Source organism: Hyla sarda, chromosome 7 (genome assembly GCF_029499605.1).
Source record: "Hyla sarda isolate aHylSar1 chromosome 7, aHylSar1.hap1, whole genome shotgun sequence".
NCBI classification, from domain to species: Eukaryota; Metazoa; Chordata; class Amphibia; order Anura; family Hylidae; genus Hyla; species Hyla sarda.
The window spans coordinates 200,493,944-200,510,498 of NC_079195.1; the positions used below are offsets into that span (position 1 = coordinate 200,493,944).

At 42.3% G+C, this 16,555-nt stretch overlaps 1 protein-coding gene across 4 annotated transcripts in view; it reads right to left on the bottom strand.

The window, feature by feature from the left end:
* Nucleotides 1–16,555, bottom strand: part of LOC130283033 (NADH-cytochrome b5 reductase-like) — a 17,004-nt gene continuing 449 nt past the window's right edge. For 2 of the 4 annotated variants that reach the window (XM_056532166.1, XM_056532168.1), the window contains exons 2-8: nucleotides 15,822–15,874; nucleotides 12,477–12,656; nucleotides 11,212–11,360; nucleotides 9,989–10,076; nucleotides 9,259–9,363; nucleotides 1,722–1,925; nucleotides 15–458 (exon numbers count right to left, since the gene is read on the bottom strand). In XM_056532166.1, coding sequence (XP_056388141.1) covers nucleotides 255–458; nucleotides 1,722–1,925; nucleotides 9,259–9,363; nucleotides 9,989–10,076; nucleotides 11,212–11,360; nucleotides 12,477–12,653 — 927 coding nt within the window. In that variant the 5' untranslated portion in view covers nucleotides 12,654–12,656; nucleotides 15,822–15,874 and the 3' untranslated portion in view covers nucleotides 15–254. Of the gene's footprint in view, nucleotides 459–1,721; nucleotides 1,926–9,258; nucleotides 9,364–9,988; nucleotides 10,077–11,138; nucleotides 11,361–12,476; nucleotides 12,657–15,821; nucleotides 15,875–16,507; nucleotide 16,555 lie in introns of those variants that run through there. The other 2 variants (XM_056532167.1, XM_056532169.1) reach the window with 2 other exon arrangements.

Sequence of the window (16,555 nt, forward strand, 5' to 3'; positions counted from 1 at the left end):
CTACCCTATAGTGTTCCTATAGTGTTGGGAGTTGTAGTTTTGCAACATCTGGAGGTCCGCAGGTTGAAGACCACTGCCCTATAGTATCCTATAGTGTTGATCCGGAGGAAGTAAAAAAACAAACAAAAAAAAACCCACAAAAACATGAGGCAGACACCAATTCTCCTCATTTTAGGGATCCACTTTGCAAGAAAAGCGACTGCTATTCATCTGCCACAAAATATTATTTTCCCTTCATATTTGATTCACATTTGTTAAAAGCAAAAAATGGATGTGTCCTTATGTCCTAGGTGTTTTAACATATGAGTCATGTCCTCTGTAAATGGTACCGAACCACAAATAAGCACGTAGGGTCTTCTCCTACATGTCTCCAGTACCTTTGCCAGGAACAGAGAGTCTATTCTTCCAAGCTTTGAGTTTCCCTTATAACTCAGGGGCAGATTTTCCAAGGATCGTTCCTGGGACAAGAAAACAGAGTAAATGAAGCAAAAAATCTACATTCATTAGAAGCTTGAAATGACATCACACGGGAAGTGCCTACATAAGACCAACTGTGGCCCAAACTTGGTGGATCTGATTATACATACATATATGTGTACATATGGTACTTAAAGGGGTTCTCCACCATAAGGTGATTTTAGTACGTACCTGGCAGACAGTAATGGACATGCTTAGGAAGGATCTGCACTTGTCTTGGGGCTAAATGGCTATGTTGTGAGATTACCTTAATACTGTGGCTTTTTGTGAACTTGTATTTCCTGTTGGAGTTCCCTTCTTCAATCACAAATCCCAGAATTCCTTCCTTGTAAGTGTGAGGTCACTTTTCTCCCTCCCACACATCAGCCACCCCACCCATGAAAACACAAAAGGAACTGCATTCCACTCAAAAGACCAGTGTTTTCTAACCAGGGTGCCTCCAGTTTTTGCAAAAACTACAATTAGTTGCAGAATGATCTCCCTCCCACCAAGCGATCACTCTATCCATTGAAGCAGACAGGCTCCCTGTCATCAGCTGACTAGTGAGTCAGGTCTCGGCCGCATTGCAAGCTGGGAAAAATCTGAGACAAGTCATTTTGTATGCTGATAAAAATAAATATTGGGGTGAGAATCACAGAAGAATTGTGAGAAAACCGTCACACACATGTACAGGCACTATATTATGAACTACTCTAACTTTACAGCCCCTGTAGCATAGTCAAATAAAATAATTCCTGGAAAACCCCTTTAATGAGACTCATATGTACTGCCATGAAATGGGTTTCCCAGAATGACCATCTGTAGTGCTGGATTGCTGGAGTTCCCAATAATGTGTCCATGTTTACTACTTTATCTCATGTAGGTGACTTTACACAAGCCCAACACTTATAGGCTGAGCTAGTTGACTCCTTAAAACCAAAATCATGGTATACACTTCATTAAAGGGGTTCTCCACTGGCCATTTACTTCCGAACATTTACTGTACATTTACTTCCGAACGCAGTTTTCGCGCCCCCTCATGACGTTGCAGCCACGCCCCCTCAATGCAAGTCTATGGGAGGCATTGTGACGGCCGCCACGCCCCCTCCCCTAGACCTGCATTAAGTGGGCGTGGCTGTGACATCACAAGGGCGTGGCCAACCCCTGCAGTGTGAAAACAGCGTTCAGAACATTTACTTCCGAATGTTGGCTAGTGGAGTACCCCTTTAAATAGTCGAAACCTTAGCTGAATACGGCATACTCACTTGGCTAAGGACAAAGAATATCCTGACATTCCAGTATTTTGACTGCTCCTTAAGGAAGTTCTTCATATAAACATTCTGAAAATCTCTAGCACAGATCACCAGTGTTAAGAAGGTCTCATCGTCTTCATCGTCCGTCACATGGGTCAAGATTGGTAGCATCGGGGCTATGCCTGTTCCCGAACACAACATCAGTAGCTCCCCGTACTACATAAAGCAGAGGCAAGAACATTACATGGAATCACAGTCACACAATTCTAGATTTACAGCACATAATTTAAAGGGGTAAAGTTAAACAGATTTGCAAATAACTTCTATTAACAAATACCAATCCTTCAAGTACTTTTCAGCTGCTTTATGCTCCACAGGAAGTTCTTTTCTTTTTTAATTTCCTTTCTTTCTGACCACAGTGCTCTCTGCTGACACCTCTGTCCATGTCAGGAACTGTCCAGAGCAGGAGAGGTTTGCTATGGGGTTTTGCTCCTACTGTGAACAGTTCCTAAAATGGACAGAAGTGTCAGCAGAGAGCACTGTGGTCAGACAGAAAGGAAATTCAAAAAGAAAAGAACTTCCTGTGGAGCATACAGCAGCTGATAAGTACTGGAAGGAGTGGGATTTTTTAATAGAAGTAATTTACAAATCTGTTAAACTTTCTGGCACCAGTTGATTTAAATGAAAAGGTTTTCCAGTGGAGTACCCCTTTAAATGGGCTTCATGAATTATTATTTTTAATGGCTGCTTTCTATTAGCATCATTCTTGACCATGCGGACGATGATGGATGTCTTACTGGAAAAAGGCAGACGTGTATTTATAATCTTATTAAACCTCTTTTAGGGCCTCCCATATGCACAATGGACACATTACACCATACTTTTTAAACGGTAGTACATATTTTTAGATATTTCCTATGCAGACAACAGCAGGTACAAACCAGGAGATACAGTGATCCCTCAACTTACAATGGCCTCAACATACAATAGTTTCCACATAGAATGGTCTTTTCTGGACCATTGTAACTTGAAACCAGACTCAACATACAATGTACAGACAGTCCAGATCTGTGAAATGTGTCAATGGCCGGAAGAACCGACCAATCAGAATGGACATTCACTGGTAAAACCCCTGTATTACTGAAGTGTATGCACTGACTGGTGTCTGGTAGCGCCCCCTACAGTACAGGGAGGTATTACATGTTCTGTACTCTTTACCTGTACCAGGCTTAGCTTCTCCTTTGGACACCAGGTGAGGGCGACTCCATGTTACTTTTTTTGGACACTGTGTGTACTGTACAGGACCCCGAAGAAGCTCCTGTCCTCTACATAGACAGTGATTGCAGCTCCCAGCAGATCTTTATTACTTTTATATGTAAGGATTTGCTTTATCTATATCAGTTATCTACTTATTTTTCTTTAATCCTCACTTTTTCCTATTTTTGGATGACATTTTGGGGCTTCAGAACCAATTACCAGGTTTCTATAGAGTTCTGGTCTCAACATACGATGGTTTCAACATACAATGGTCGTCCTGGAACCGATTCATATTGTAACTTGAGGGACCACTGTATTCTGGGACAAACTGGGCATTTGTGGGGTCCAAAAGCTGTTTGTGGCCATTCCATGTGCTTCACGAATACCACCAGTTAGATTTGACTAGTTAAAAGGTATTTATTGGAACCATCAGAATAAGCAGAAGAAATATGTGTTTCGGTCCCAATAGCATGGACGGACCTTCCTTTAGGCATGTCTACGCAGACAAGTGTCTTCAAGTTTACAGACTACAAACTACCACTGTAGTGGCCAGATGAGTAAAATATCACATTATGGCATTGTCAGACTTTACGCATGGTTGGTTTGTAGTCTGTGACCACGGAGATACAAGAGTATGCATGAGAACTGTATACAGAATATTATACAATATTATTTTATTGCTATTTTCATTTGCTTGCTGTTTCACCTTTTTTGTTCCTTCTTATTATATTTCACTATGTATTATAACCCATATGTATTAGTGGATATTGCTCCCTCTGTGTGCTATGACAAACATGATGTCGCGTCTAAAACGTAAGTAAACATTGCCGGTTAGCTGAGTGGTGCTGTTCGGGACCGCCGCGGTGAAATTGCGGTGTCCTGTACAGTTTGCAGGACGCGAGGAGGATCCTTACCTGCCTGTTTGATCGCTGAATGACTGCTCCGTGCCTGAGATCCAGGCAGGAGCGACGATAACACTGATCAATGCCAGGCTATTGCATGGCAATGATCAGTGTGTGCAATGTTATAGTCCCCTATGAAAATAAGGTGTTAAAAGAGATGTCCGGTGCAGACTTTTTCTATTCCATCCTGCCCGGGCTGCAAAAAAAAGACAAAACAAACTTTCACTTACCTCCATATGTTGCCCAGGAGCTCCGCAACAGCTGATCGGTCAGCCAGGCTTTTTACTTCCCACTTCCTTTAGCCCGATATGTCACACGGAGCTTCAGACTATCACCGGCCGCAGCAATGTCCCGCCTCGGACGGTGATAGGCTGAAGCGCCGTGTGACGTATCGGGCTAAAGAAGTGGGAAGTAAAAAGCCCGGCCGACCGATCAGCTGTTGTGGAGCTCCGGGGCAACATATGGAGGTAAGTGAAAGTTTGTTTTGTCTTTTTTTGCAGCCCGGGCAGGACGTAATAGAAAAAGTCTGCACCGGACATCTCCTTTAATAAATGTGATTTAACCCCTTCCCTAATCAAAGTTTGAATCACCCCCTTTTCCCATAAAAAAACAAAAAACTGTGCAAATAAAAATTTGTGGTATCACCGCATGCATAAATGTATGAACTATAAAAATATACAGTTAATTAAACCGCACGGTCACTGGCGTACACGTAAAAAAATTCCAAAGTCCAAAATAGCGTTTTTTGATCACTTTTTATACCATAAAAAAAGGAATAAAAAGTGATCAAAAAGTCCGGACAAAACAAAAATGGTACCGATAAAAACTTCAGATCACGGTGCAAAAAAATGAGTCCTCATACTGCCCCTTATAAAGGAAAAATAAAAAAGTTATAGGGGTCAGAAGAGGACATTTTTCAACGTGTTAAATTTGGTGCACGTAGTTATAATTCTTTTAGTAGTAAAATCTAATCAAACCTATATAAATTGGGTATCCTTGCAACCGTATGGACCTACAGAATAAATATAAGGTGCAATTTTTACCCAAAACTGCACGGCGTAGAAACGGAAGCCGCTAAAAATTGCAAAATGGCTTTTTTTTTTTTGCAAATATTTTTTTTCTGGTTTCGCCGTAGATTTTGTAGTGAGATTATTAATAGTATTACAAAGTAAAATTGTTGGTGCAAAGAACAAGCCCTCATATGGATTTGTAGGTGGAAAATTGAAAGTGTTATGATTTTTAGAAGGTGAGGAGGAAAAAACTAAAGTGCAAACATGAAAAATCGCCAAAGAGGGAAGGGGTTATGGTGTCTGATCCGAGATATGTTAAAATCTTGGAGGAGGAAGGCTGATAAACTCTATTCTGTATCCCTGAGATATGGAATTTAGAAGGAAGGGGTTTTCGTGATCTGAGACCACTGGTGACTGAATACAGACAGCCTGTCATTGTTTTTTGTTTTCGGAATTGGGATTGAGGATAAAGTCTCTACTTTTCCCTCCTTTGGGATGGCTCCAGCGACATCCTTTACCTCTTCCTTTATACTCTTTGTTCCTATTAAAGGAATGAAAATTTTTATTTTGTTAAAAAAAAAATTTCTGAATAGGGAAAACATTTTTTCCTGTCAGCTGCCTGTTCCAGAATTTTTTCAAGGACCGAGTCGAACACAAGATTACCCTGAAAGGGGATAGAACAAAGTTTAAAGGAGAATTACGGGATTGAAAAATGTATCCCCTATCCTAAGGATAGGGGATAAGTTTCAGATCAGACCGCTGGTGCCCCCAGCGATCTCCCGTACGGGGCCACGGCTCTCTGGTTAGAGAGGGCGTGTTGACCACCGCACGAAGCAGCGGCTGACACGCCCCCTCCATACACTGCTATGGGAGAGCCGGAAATTGCAGAAGGCAGCGCTTCGGCTCTCCCATAGCAGTAAATGGAGGGCGCGTGTCAGCCGCCGCCTCGTGCGGTAGTCGACACGCGCCCTCTATGCAGAGAGCTGCGGCCCCGTACGGGAGATCGTGGGGGGCCCCAGCAGTCGGACCCCCCGCGATCTGAAACTTAACCCCTATGCCTAGTATAGGGGATACAATTTTCAATCCCGTAGTTCTCCTTTAACCTTAGAGGTAGAGTCACCTTGCCAGTATAGGGCCCTTCTAGTGGAGTTAGATAAGGCGGTGGCTTTTACTGCAAATCTAACTGATTCAGCTGATGCATCCACCAGAGACCTGGCTACAGTAGTAGCCGCAATATTGAGGTTGATTAAAGCCGATGAGGCTTCCCAGGATCTTTTTTAGAAGACCATCCATTTTGCGGTCTAAGGTGTCTTTAAGCTGAGCTGCATCCTCAAATGGAAGCGCAGTTCTGTTAACAACTTTAGAAAGTTGCACATCCATTTTTGGAGGCTCATTCCACAGATTTAAGTCATTGGGGTCAAAGGGGAAACTGTTGCGAAATACCTTAGGTATCTGCAAGCTCCTCTCCGGAGCCTACCACTCATCTGTGATAAGCATTTTAATGCGATCATGAACCAAAAAAATACTTGTTTTTTGAGGTTTTAGACCAGCAAACATTCTGTCCTGGACGGATGTAGGTTCTGGAGTATCTATTATATTCATTGTACTTCCCACAGCGGTAAGTAAAATATCTGTATCTTCAGAAGAAAAATTATATTTTTATCATCCCTCTTAGGAGGAGTGTCTTGAATTTCACCCTCTTCTTCAGAGTAAGTAAGACCGGAATTAAAATTGTCATTAAAATCAGAGTCTGAGTCCAAAACAATAGCAGTTTTTTGTCTTTCTGATGGAGGAGGCTCAGCCACAGGGGTATCAGAAGTAACGGAAGCTGAAGAACTAGGCAGTGCAGTAGCTATGGCAGATTGTACTTGATTTATCAGTAAGCGAAGCTCATCCATAAAGGACGGAGATTTTTGGAAAACTATTTTGTCAGTGCAGGCTTTACAAAGGGGTTTAGGATGGATATCCGGTAGTACAACTGAACAAATGCCACATTTTTTGGACTTAGATTTATATTCATTTGAAGTTTCTTTGGAGGATTCTCTTTCTTTTGATTTCTTTGGGGCCTCCTTGTCTTCTTAAAGGAGTACTCCGATGCACACTTTTTTCATGTTATCCCGTCCGGGCTGCAAAATAAAAGAAAACGCACTCTCTTACCTGCCAACGAGCCCCCGGTGCTCCGGTACAGCGATGTCCCGCCTCGGCCAGTGATAGGCTGAAGCTCCGTGTGACGTGTCGGACTAACAAGAAGTAAGAAGAATACAGCCCAGGGACCGAACACCTGTACCGGAGCTCCGGGGGCTCGTTGGCAGGTAAGATAAAGTGCGTTTTCTTTTATTTTGCAGCCCGGACGGGATAACATGAAAAAAAGTGCGCGCCGGAGTACTCCTTTAAGTGTAAAAACAAAAGGAAAACCCATAAGAATCAGAGAGTAGAATATAGGAAAAAAAAGCAGCATAGTGCAAGCAATATGGTGCTAATCCCAAAGAAACCACTGCTATACAAGACACCAAGTGATACATAAGCAAAAAGCAGTATAAAAGTAAGTGAACCCCCCTAAGGGACAGCTACTTACAGTTAATGCCGAGCGCTCCAGATGAGCAGAGCAGGGGGCAGAAGACGTATCCATGGTTCAGAGGGATGCATGATGGAACAGAGGAGCAATTTATACCCCTCCGTTCAAATATGCAGTCCCTCCCCGCTTCCCTGATGTTCCGGTGGGCGCCACCATCTTGGCGGAGGGACTTCCGGTGGCAGAGCATGCTCGCGTCCGTGCTCGCGTGTGACATCACACGCGCGCGCCACAATGTCAGACGCGCGTGCGCCCCAGCAGCATGGAGCCCAGAACAGCCAGGGAGCTCCAGGGAGATCCGAGACAGGCCAATACAGGACTCCTGCCGCATAAACCTGGACGAGCGCCACAGCAGGTGGAAGGGACCAGGAGGAAACAACCCTAAGGAGGCAGAACCCGGAGCAGCACAGGGGGAGGGAGACGCATAGTCACTGAAACTTTTATTAAGGAAGTGGTTAATTGATATTTATTTACTTTTTTTATTTTATTTTTTTTTAACACTTTCACTATTTTATAGTCCCCATAGGAGACTATTACATGCAATCTTAAGATTGCATACACTGATCAATGATGCTCCATAGGAGAGCATTGATCTGTGTTATCAGTGCTCGATTGCTACAGCCTGCAATGGCTGGCAGCAGCAAAGGAGCACCGATCGGACGGCAGGGAAGGAGGTGAGAGGCTTCCCTCAGTCCATATGGCTAATCTGGACATCGCCATTTCACCGATCAGCTCTGCTGAGCAGCTGCGATCAGATTTTGGCACTTTTAGACGCATCTAAAGGGTTAATGCTGGACATCGGCCTGATCAGCCTCGGCCTTACTGGTGGGTCCTGGCTGCTGATAGCAGCCGGGACCGTGCGGGTATGATGCAAGCTCGCTTCATACCCCTGCTGTGCTGCTGCACAGTTTATAAACAGCGTTATGCAGCAAGGGATAAAATTTACAATTACAAATTTGTTTTAGATTTTTGCATTGTCTTTTTTGCATTTCCTCTGATGTCACGACCACAGTGCTCTCTGCTGACCTCTGCTGTCCATTTTAGGAACTGTCCAGAGCAGGAGAAAATCCACTTAGCATACATATGCTGCTCTGGACAGTTCCTAAAATGGACAGCACAGGTCAGCAGAGAGCACTGTGGTCATGACATCAGAGGAAATGCATTTCTTTTTTGGATTTCTCTTTAGTATACAGCCCCTAAAAAGTACTGGAAGGATTAAGATTTTTTAATAAATCAGTTGATTTAAAAAAAAAAAAAAAAAAAAAAAAAAAAGGTTCCCACGGGAGTACCCCTTTAACTAGTCAGAAACATTTTCTAGTTGGGGCCTAGTTATGTAGGAGACATTATCTTGCTGGGGCCTCCATTATGTCAGAAGAATAATGATGGCATAACTCAATTAGAATGCCATACCTAGAGAAAGCTGCATTTACAAAAATAAATTTTATATATATATATATATATATAGAATATATAGGCAGCACACCGCAGGTAGACTTCAAACAAAAATAGGATTTATTCCATGATGTGAGAGACTACGTTTCTCCAGCGTGAGGCTGGAGAAACGTAGTCTCCCACATCGTGGAATAAATCCTATTTTTGTTTGAAGTCTACCTGCGGTGTGCTGCCTATATATTCTTTCTATACATTATATATATATATATATATATATATATATATATATATAAATAAAAAAAGAATACCACTGACCCCGTCAAAAAACACAATGCTTTGTACGTAGTGTATTGTACTTTTAAAAGTATAAACTGGCAACAAAGCAAAAACATGCTACAGAACGCTGTAATACTGACCTTATTAGGTTTGTATAAGAAACCTCCAAATGGTCCCCTCCATGCAACATAGTCTTCTTGCCTCCAGCATTTTATATACTGCGACATCAAGCCATGCTCATAAACCTGCAACAACAATGCATTAAAGGGGTATTCAACTGGCTTCAGAAAGTCAAACAGATTTGTAGATTACTTCTACTGAAAATCTTAATCCTTCCAATAACTATCAGCTGCTGAAGTTGAGTTGTTCTTTTCTGTCTGGCAACAGTGCTCTCTGCTGACATCTCTGCTTGTCTCGGGAACTGCACAGAGTAGAAGAGGTTTGTTATGGGCATTTGCTTCTACTCTGGACAGTTCCCGAGACAGGTGTCATTAGAGAGCACTTAGACAGAAAAGAACAACTCACCTTCAGCAGCTCATAAGTACTGAAAGGATTAAGATTTTTTAAATAGAAGTAATTTACAAATCTGTTTAACTGTCTGGAGCCATTTGATATATAAAAAAAATATTTTTTCCTGGATAACCCCTTTAACATAGGGCAGTGTTTCCCAACCAAGGTGCCTCCAGGTGTTGCAAAACTACAATTCCCAGCATGCCCACCACAATTTCCACCTCTCCACAAAAGTCTTCCGGTTTCTGGCCCTGTTTGCTTTCTTATGTAGGGTGCTGAACAGGACTACTGAGTTTGGGCCCAACTTCAGATTTCGCAGTGATGAGACAACCCCATTCCTTCATATGGATATATATTTACCTTTAATAAAAGTTCAAAATGGCCCTTGGAATCAATGGAACTAATGGGGGTGTATGCTCTTTGGATCTCCACCCCATTTACCATGCCTCTGTGAAAACAAAAAAACAGCAGTCAGCTTTTATTTATTTTTTTAAAGGGGGGGTTATCCAGGAAAACATTTATATATATATATATATATATATATATATATATATATATATATATATATACACACACACACACACACACACACACCAACTGGCTCCAGAAAGTTAAACAGATTTGTAAATTACTTCTATTAAAAAAATACTTTTACCTTTCAGTACTTATGAGCTGCTGAAGTTGAGTTGTTCTTTTCTGTCTAAGTCCTCTCTGATGACACACGTCTCGGGAACTGTCCAGGGTAGAAGCAAATCCCCATAGCAAACCTCTTCTACTCTGTGCAGTTCCTGAGACAAGCAGAGATGTCAGCAGAGAGCACTGTTGCCAGAAAGAAAAGAACAACTCAATTTCAGCAGCTGATAAGTACTGGAAGGATTCAGATTTTTTAATATAAATAATCAGCAAATATATATATATAAGTTTTTTCCTGGAATACCCCTTTAACTTTTCAGCACCAGGACATTTTTGGTCTACTTTTATCTTTTCGTTGTTCCTTGTAGACCTTCTGTTTGCGTATATGCGCTCTATTAGCGGCTAAGAGATGAATAGACAGCTGGATAACTGTTATAAAAGTAAACTGTACCTTTCCTCGAGCCAATGGTGGTTGCCAAACTTATAAAATCCCCTTTTTATTTATCGGCCAAGTGTCAAGGAGGCGTTGCCGAGCTGCTCAAGTGCCACAGCCTGGCACACCTCCTCACTCGACTTCACCTCTCAGCACCTCCTTGATTTATATACAGGGCCCCAAAGCATCAATCTAGGAGGGGATGGGAGATAAGGGCAAGAGAGGAGATGTGCCAGGCTGTGGCACTTGAGCAGCTCTGCCCCGCCTCCTTGACACATAAAATAAAAAAAGACTTCCTGTGAGGAAATTTTTTGTGGTTTCCTGCCCATGTTTTAGAGACAGCCATTTTGCGGGATAAGTGACATTTACTGATTTATTTCTTCATAGTCACAATGAGGAACCTCGTAGCTTCTTATATAAAAATATGTTGCAACAGATTTTTACCACACAAGATGGCTGGCTTTACTGTGTTTGTAGGAGAAGCTGTAACAATCCCTCTTTCCAGTAGTACTAATACCTTAGTACAAGATGCTGTCCCAACTTCAGTCCTAAACTCCCACCAGATGGCAGCTGAAATCTGTAGCGATTTGTGTCCTCCGTCTCCCGTTCCACAGAGCAAAGCCTGAATTCTGTGAATGTTTCTGGACTCAGACGTACATCTTGGGTCTGTAGGAGAAAAATCGCAGGTTACGGCGCGACTACTGGTCTCAGGGACAGTAATGGTCAGTGGGACATCTGCCTACCTGTCCCTACCCTGAGGGTTCTAGTTCTTTTCAACCTGAGGAAGGGGATATAAGACCCCGAAACACGTTGTTTTAAGAACAATAAAAACCTTTTAGAATTACCACAACGTTAACATTAAAGAATCTTCTTATCCTGAAGATTTATGGTAGAGGGTCCACCTATGGCGATATCCCGATACCAAGAGGGGCGACCACCACCCACCGACAACTACACTCCTATGGATATGCAGAATGCCACTGTATGGCCAGGCTAAAGCACAGGCTCATTTTTGATAACCTACAGCAGTGTTTCCCAACCAGTGTGCCTCCAGCTGTTGCAAAACTACAACTCCCAGCATGCCCGGACAGCCAAAGGCTGTCCGGGCATGCTGGGAGTTGTAGTTTTGCAACAGCTGGAGGCACGCTGGTTGGGAAACACTGATCTACAGGAAAAGCTGAATAACTTTGTAAAAACTTTGAATTAGTACAGGTACTTTAAACTGGATAACATTTTCTTTTAAATCAACTGTTAAAGTTAAACAGATTTGTAAATTACTTCTATTTAAAAAAAATCCCAATCCTTCCAGTACTTATCAGCTGCTGTATAATACACAGGAAGTTCTTTTCTTTTTGAATTTCCTTTCTGCCTGACCACAGTGCTCTCTGCTGACACCTCTGTCCATGTCAGGAACTGTCCAGAGCAGGAGAGGTTTGCTATGGGGATTTGCTCCTACTCTCGACAGTTCCTAAAATGAACAGAGGTGTCAGCAGAGAGCACTGTGGTGAGACAGAAAGGAAATTCAAAAAGAAAAGAACTTCCTGTGGATCATAACAGCAGTTGATAAGTGGAAGGATTAGGAATTTTAAACAGAAGTGGTTTAGAAATCTGTTTAACTTCCTGGCACCAGTTGATTTAAAAATGTTTTTTTCCAGTGGAGTACCCCTTTAAATAAGTGCAGAATTGCAAAAGCAGCTCTAGAGTATAACAGCCTTTTAACTCCACCCCAGAGTAAGATACGGTAAATAATGCTACATATTTACAAACTGTCCGATTTATTACCTTTACTTTGACTTTTCGGAGGAGGTTGGGATCATCTCGTTCTTTAGCTTTCTCCCATAATTCTAGCTCAGCCTGGTAAAGATCGAATATACAGGGGGAGCAGCCGCTTCCGCAGCACTGAGTAGGTGTTGGTTCCGCTGGTTTCACGGACAGCCAGTCGTATTTAGTGTTGTTCATAACCTGAAGAAGAACAAAATAAAGGAATTCCAGAAATACGTTTAGTACATACTCTGTGGTATACACAGGCCCAGACTGACAATGGCTGACGCTCCGGAATTTTTTTCAATTGTAACACATTTATTATACGCAACATTAAAACGCTCCTTGTTTGACAAGGGGGCATGTCTTATCGGAAAGGGCGTGGCTTACAATGTAGAATATATATAATTTTGGTCCACATTTGTGTTTTTTAAGTACGTAAACCAATAAAACATTAAAGGGGTAATCTGCTGGAAAACATTTATATTTTTTTTTTAAATCAACTGATGCCGGAAAGTTAAACAGATTTGTAAATTACTTCTATTTAAAAATCTTAATGCTTCCAGTACTTATCAGCTGCTATTTGCTCCACAGGAAGTTCTTTTCTTTTCGGATTTCCTTTCTGTCTGACCACAGTGCTCTCTGCTGACACCTCTGTCCATGTCAGGAACTATCCAGAGCAGGAGAGGTTTGCTATGGGGATTTGTTTCTGCTCTGGACAGTTCCTAAAATGGACAGAGGTGTCAGCAGAGAGCACTGGGGTCAGACAGAAAGGAAATTCAAAACGAAAAGAACATACAGCAGCTGATAAATACTGGAAGGATTAGGATTTTTTTTATAGAAATAATTTACAAAGATAAAAACTTTCTTGCTCCAGTTGATTTAAAGAAAAATGTTTTACTGCGGAGTACCCCTTTAACTAGAAAGAGGTGCCAGATTTATCAATCAGAGATAAATCTGGCACATTGTAAGACTGTCTAGTGTAGGTTTACGCTGTGTACGAATTAGACAGTATTACTATATCTGGGCCTATAAAGTGTGACAATGTTGGTGACTGTGAGGTGGGAGAAGGATTGTTAAGCTATGAAAATAACATTTACAAGCATTTTCATCTGTATCACCACATCGGATCTTAGAGCAGTCCACCATAAGGTTGATTTTTTACATGGCTGCCGAATGCTTGTATTACATCCACGTCCGACTCCCTGTAATTCTACTCAACGGAATGTAGATCACCATTGAGCTCTACAACAGTGGTCTACAAACCGTGGGCCTCCAGCTGTTGCAAACTACAACTCTCAACATGCCCAGGCAGCTGTTGGTTGTCCCGGCAATGGGATTCTGCTTTACAGTTTACACAGCTGAATTTCCAGAATTCCCTGAAGGAATAAACACGTTCCTTTTTTAAGCAGAATCCCATTTTATTTAATTGGATTTTTTTTTCCTCTGATGCTTACACTGTAAATTTCTGCTGATTCAGCTAGTTTGCAAGTGGAATTCCGCTCGGTAGTTTGAATGGGACCTGATGGGGGGGGGGGGAATACTGCATGCCGTGTTTTCTCTTCCCATTACTGAAAAGGAATCTGCAGTGGAGGCCCTGACGTAGATGTGAATGAAGCCTTAAAGGAGAACTCCAGCTGGAGGGTTTCTCTTTCTAATTATGCCCATTGTGTGGGGTTATGGGAAAAAAAAAACATCTACTTACCTCCACTGGTGCCTCTGATGTCCTACTTCAGTCCCCCAAAGCAATCGTCTTCCTCAACTGCAGTGTGACTGTCATCGACAGAAGCACCCAGGCTTAAAGGAGAACTTCAGAATACAAAAATTGTCCCCCATACTGCTGGCAGTAAAAAAATAAAGATGTACATACCTTCCTTCGCTCCCCCAATGCCTCCGGTAACCCAATCCGGTCTCCGCCGCAATACTCTTCCTGGTTGCCGGTGGTCGGCGAGTCATACTGCACTCAGCCAATCACCGGCAGTGTGAGGTTTTCGGCCCCGGCAGCAGGTGCCGGTGTAGTGAAGAATTGTGTGTCTTGAAGCGTTCTCACACTGCCGCTCAGCCTATGGCCGCCCGAGTCGGGACTTCACTGCGGCCGGTGATTGGCTGAGCACAGTATGACTCTCCGACCACCAGCAACCAGGAAGAGGATCGCGGCGGAGACCGGAGTGGGTTACCGGAGGCACCAGGGGAGCGAAGGAAGGTATGTATCTCTTTATTTTTTTTACTGCCGGCATTATGGGCGACAATTTTTGTATTCTGGAGTTCTGCTTTAAATGGGTACTCCGCTGCTCAGCATTCGGATCAAAATGTTACGAATGCTTAGAGCCGGCTTTGTGATGTCATGGCCCCGTCCCCTCGTGACATCATGACCCGCCCCCTCAATGCAAGTCTATGGGAGGGGGCATGACATCAATGGACATAATTAGAAAAGAAAAAAAAAAACACCTGCTGGAGTTCTCCTGTAAGGGGATATTCTGATGCTTGCATAAACATTAAAGGGGTACTCCGGTGAAAACCTTTTTTCTTTTAAATCAACTGGTGGCAGAAAGTTAAACAGATTTGTAAATTACTTCTATTTAAAAATCTTAATGCTTCCAGTACTTATCAGCTGCTATTTGCTCCACAGGAAGTTCTTTTCTTTTCGGATTTCCTTTCTGTCTGACCACAGTGCTCTCTGCTGACACCTCTGTCCATGTCAGGAACTGTCCAGAGCAGGAGAGGTTTGCTATAGGGATTTGTTTCTGCTCTGGACAGTTCCTAAAATGGACAGAGGTGTCAGCAGAGAGCACTGTGGTCAGACAGAAAGGAAATTCAAAACGAAAAGAACATACAGCAGCTGATAAATACTGGAAGGATTAAAAAATCTTAATCCTTCCAGTACTTATTAGCTGCTGAATGCTACAGAGGAAATTCCTTTCTTTTTGGAACACTGATGACATCACGAGCACAGTGCTCTCTGCTGACATCTCTGTCCATTTTAGCAACCATGCATAGCAGATGTATGCTAAGGGCAACATGGTGGCTCAGTGGTTAGCACTGCTGCCTTGCAGTGCTGGGGACTTGGGTTCAAATCCCACTAAGGACAACAATAAATAAAGCGTTATTATTATTATAATAACGTCAGCAGAGAGAACTGTGCTTGTGATGTCATCAGAGAGCATTCCAAAAAGAAAAGAATTTCCTCTGTAGTATTCAGCAGCTAATAAGTACAGGAAGGATTAAGATTTTTTAATAGAAGTAATTTACAAATATGTTTAACTTTCTGCCACCAGTTGATTTAAAAGAAGAAAGGTTTTAACCGGAGTACCCCTTTAATATGTAGCTCGGGCCAGTCAAAAGTAGAAAAAAAAACCTCACACTTACCTACAGTTCCCCACAGCTCCCTTTTGGCTCGGTCCAGATCTTCTCTCTTCTTCCTGATTACGAGACAAAACACAAAAAAAGAAATGTCTTAATTTAGAATAAAATACATTTTCTTGTACCTTCAAAACCTACAGTAATTAGGTATCCGCACGACCGTAATAAGGTGAAAACGTGAGAGTCCTTTCTGTTTTAGTAAAAAGTAAATAAATATATATAATAATACACACTAATAACTGATATATAACAACTAATAATAGAGTTAAATTAACCCCATTATGTAAGGGGGGGGGGGGGGGGGGGAATCTTTCTCTGTAGTCCCAAGCAATCCTATGGGACCTCTAGTATATCTACTGATTGTTACTCTCAGGCTGCAGAGATTTGCCGGGACTTTACTCACACGTACAGTATCCTGCGCATATTTGATGTGCAGCATTGGAATCTGCAGATTTTATGCTGCAGATTTTAATGTAAACGAAATGACTGAACACAACTTTGCAGGATACTACTGTATGTGCCGACTGTTCAACTTTTCCTCTACCACAAGGATTAGGTAGGAAGATCGGGCAGCGCTGGCTTCTTGGCATAATATATATATATATATAGGCTGTCAGGACTTGCTGGGATTTGTAGTTTTAACAACAGTAGAAGAGCCCCAGGTTGGAGAACAGTGTAGAAGTGATAATAACCATTACTGTGTATAGGGTCAGACCCTCTCCCCCCGATCTGTACTCACA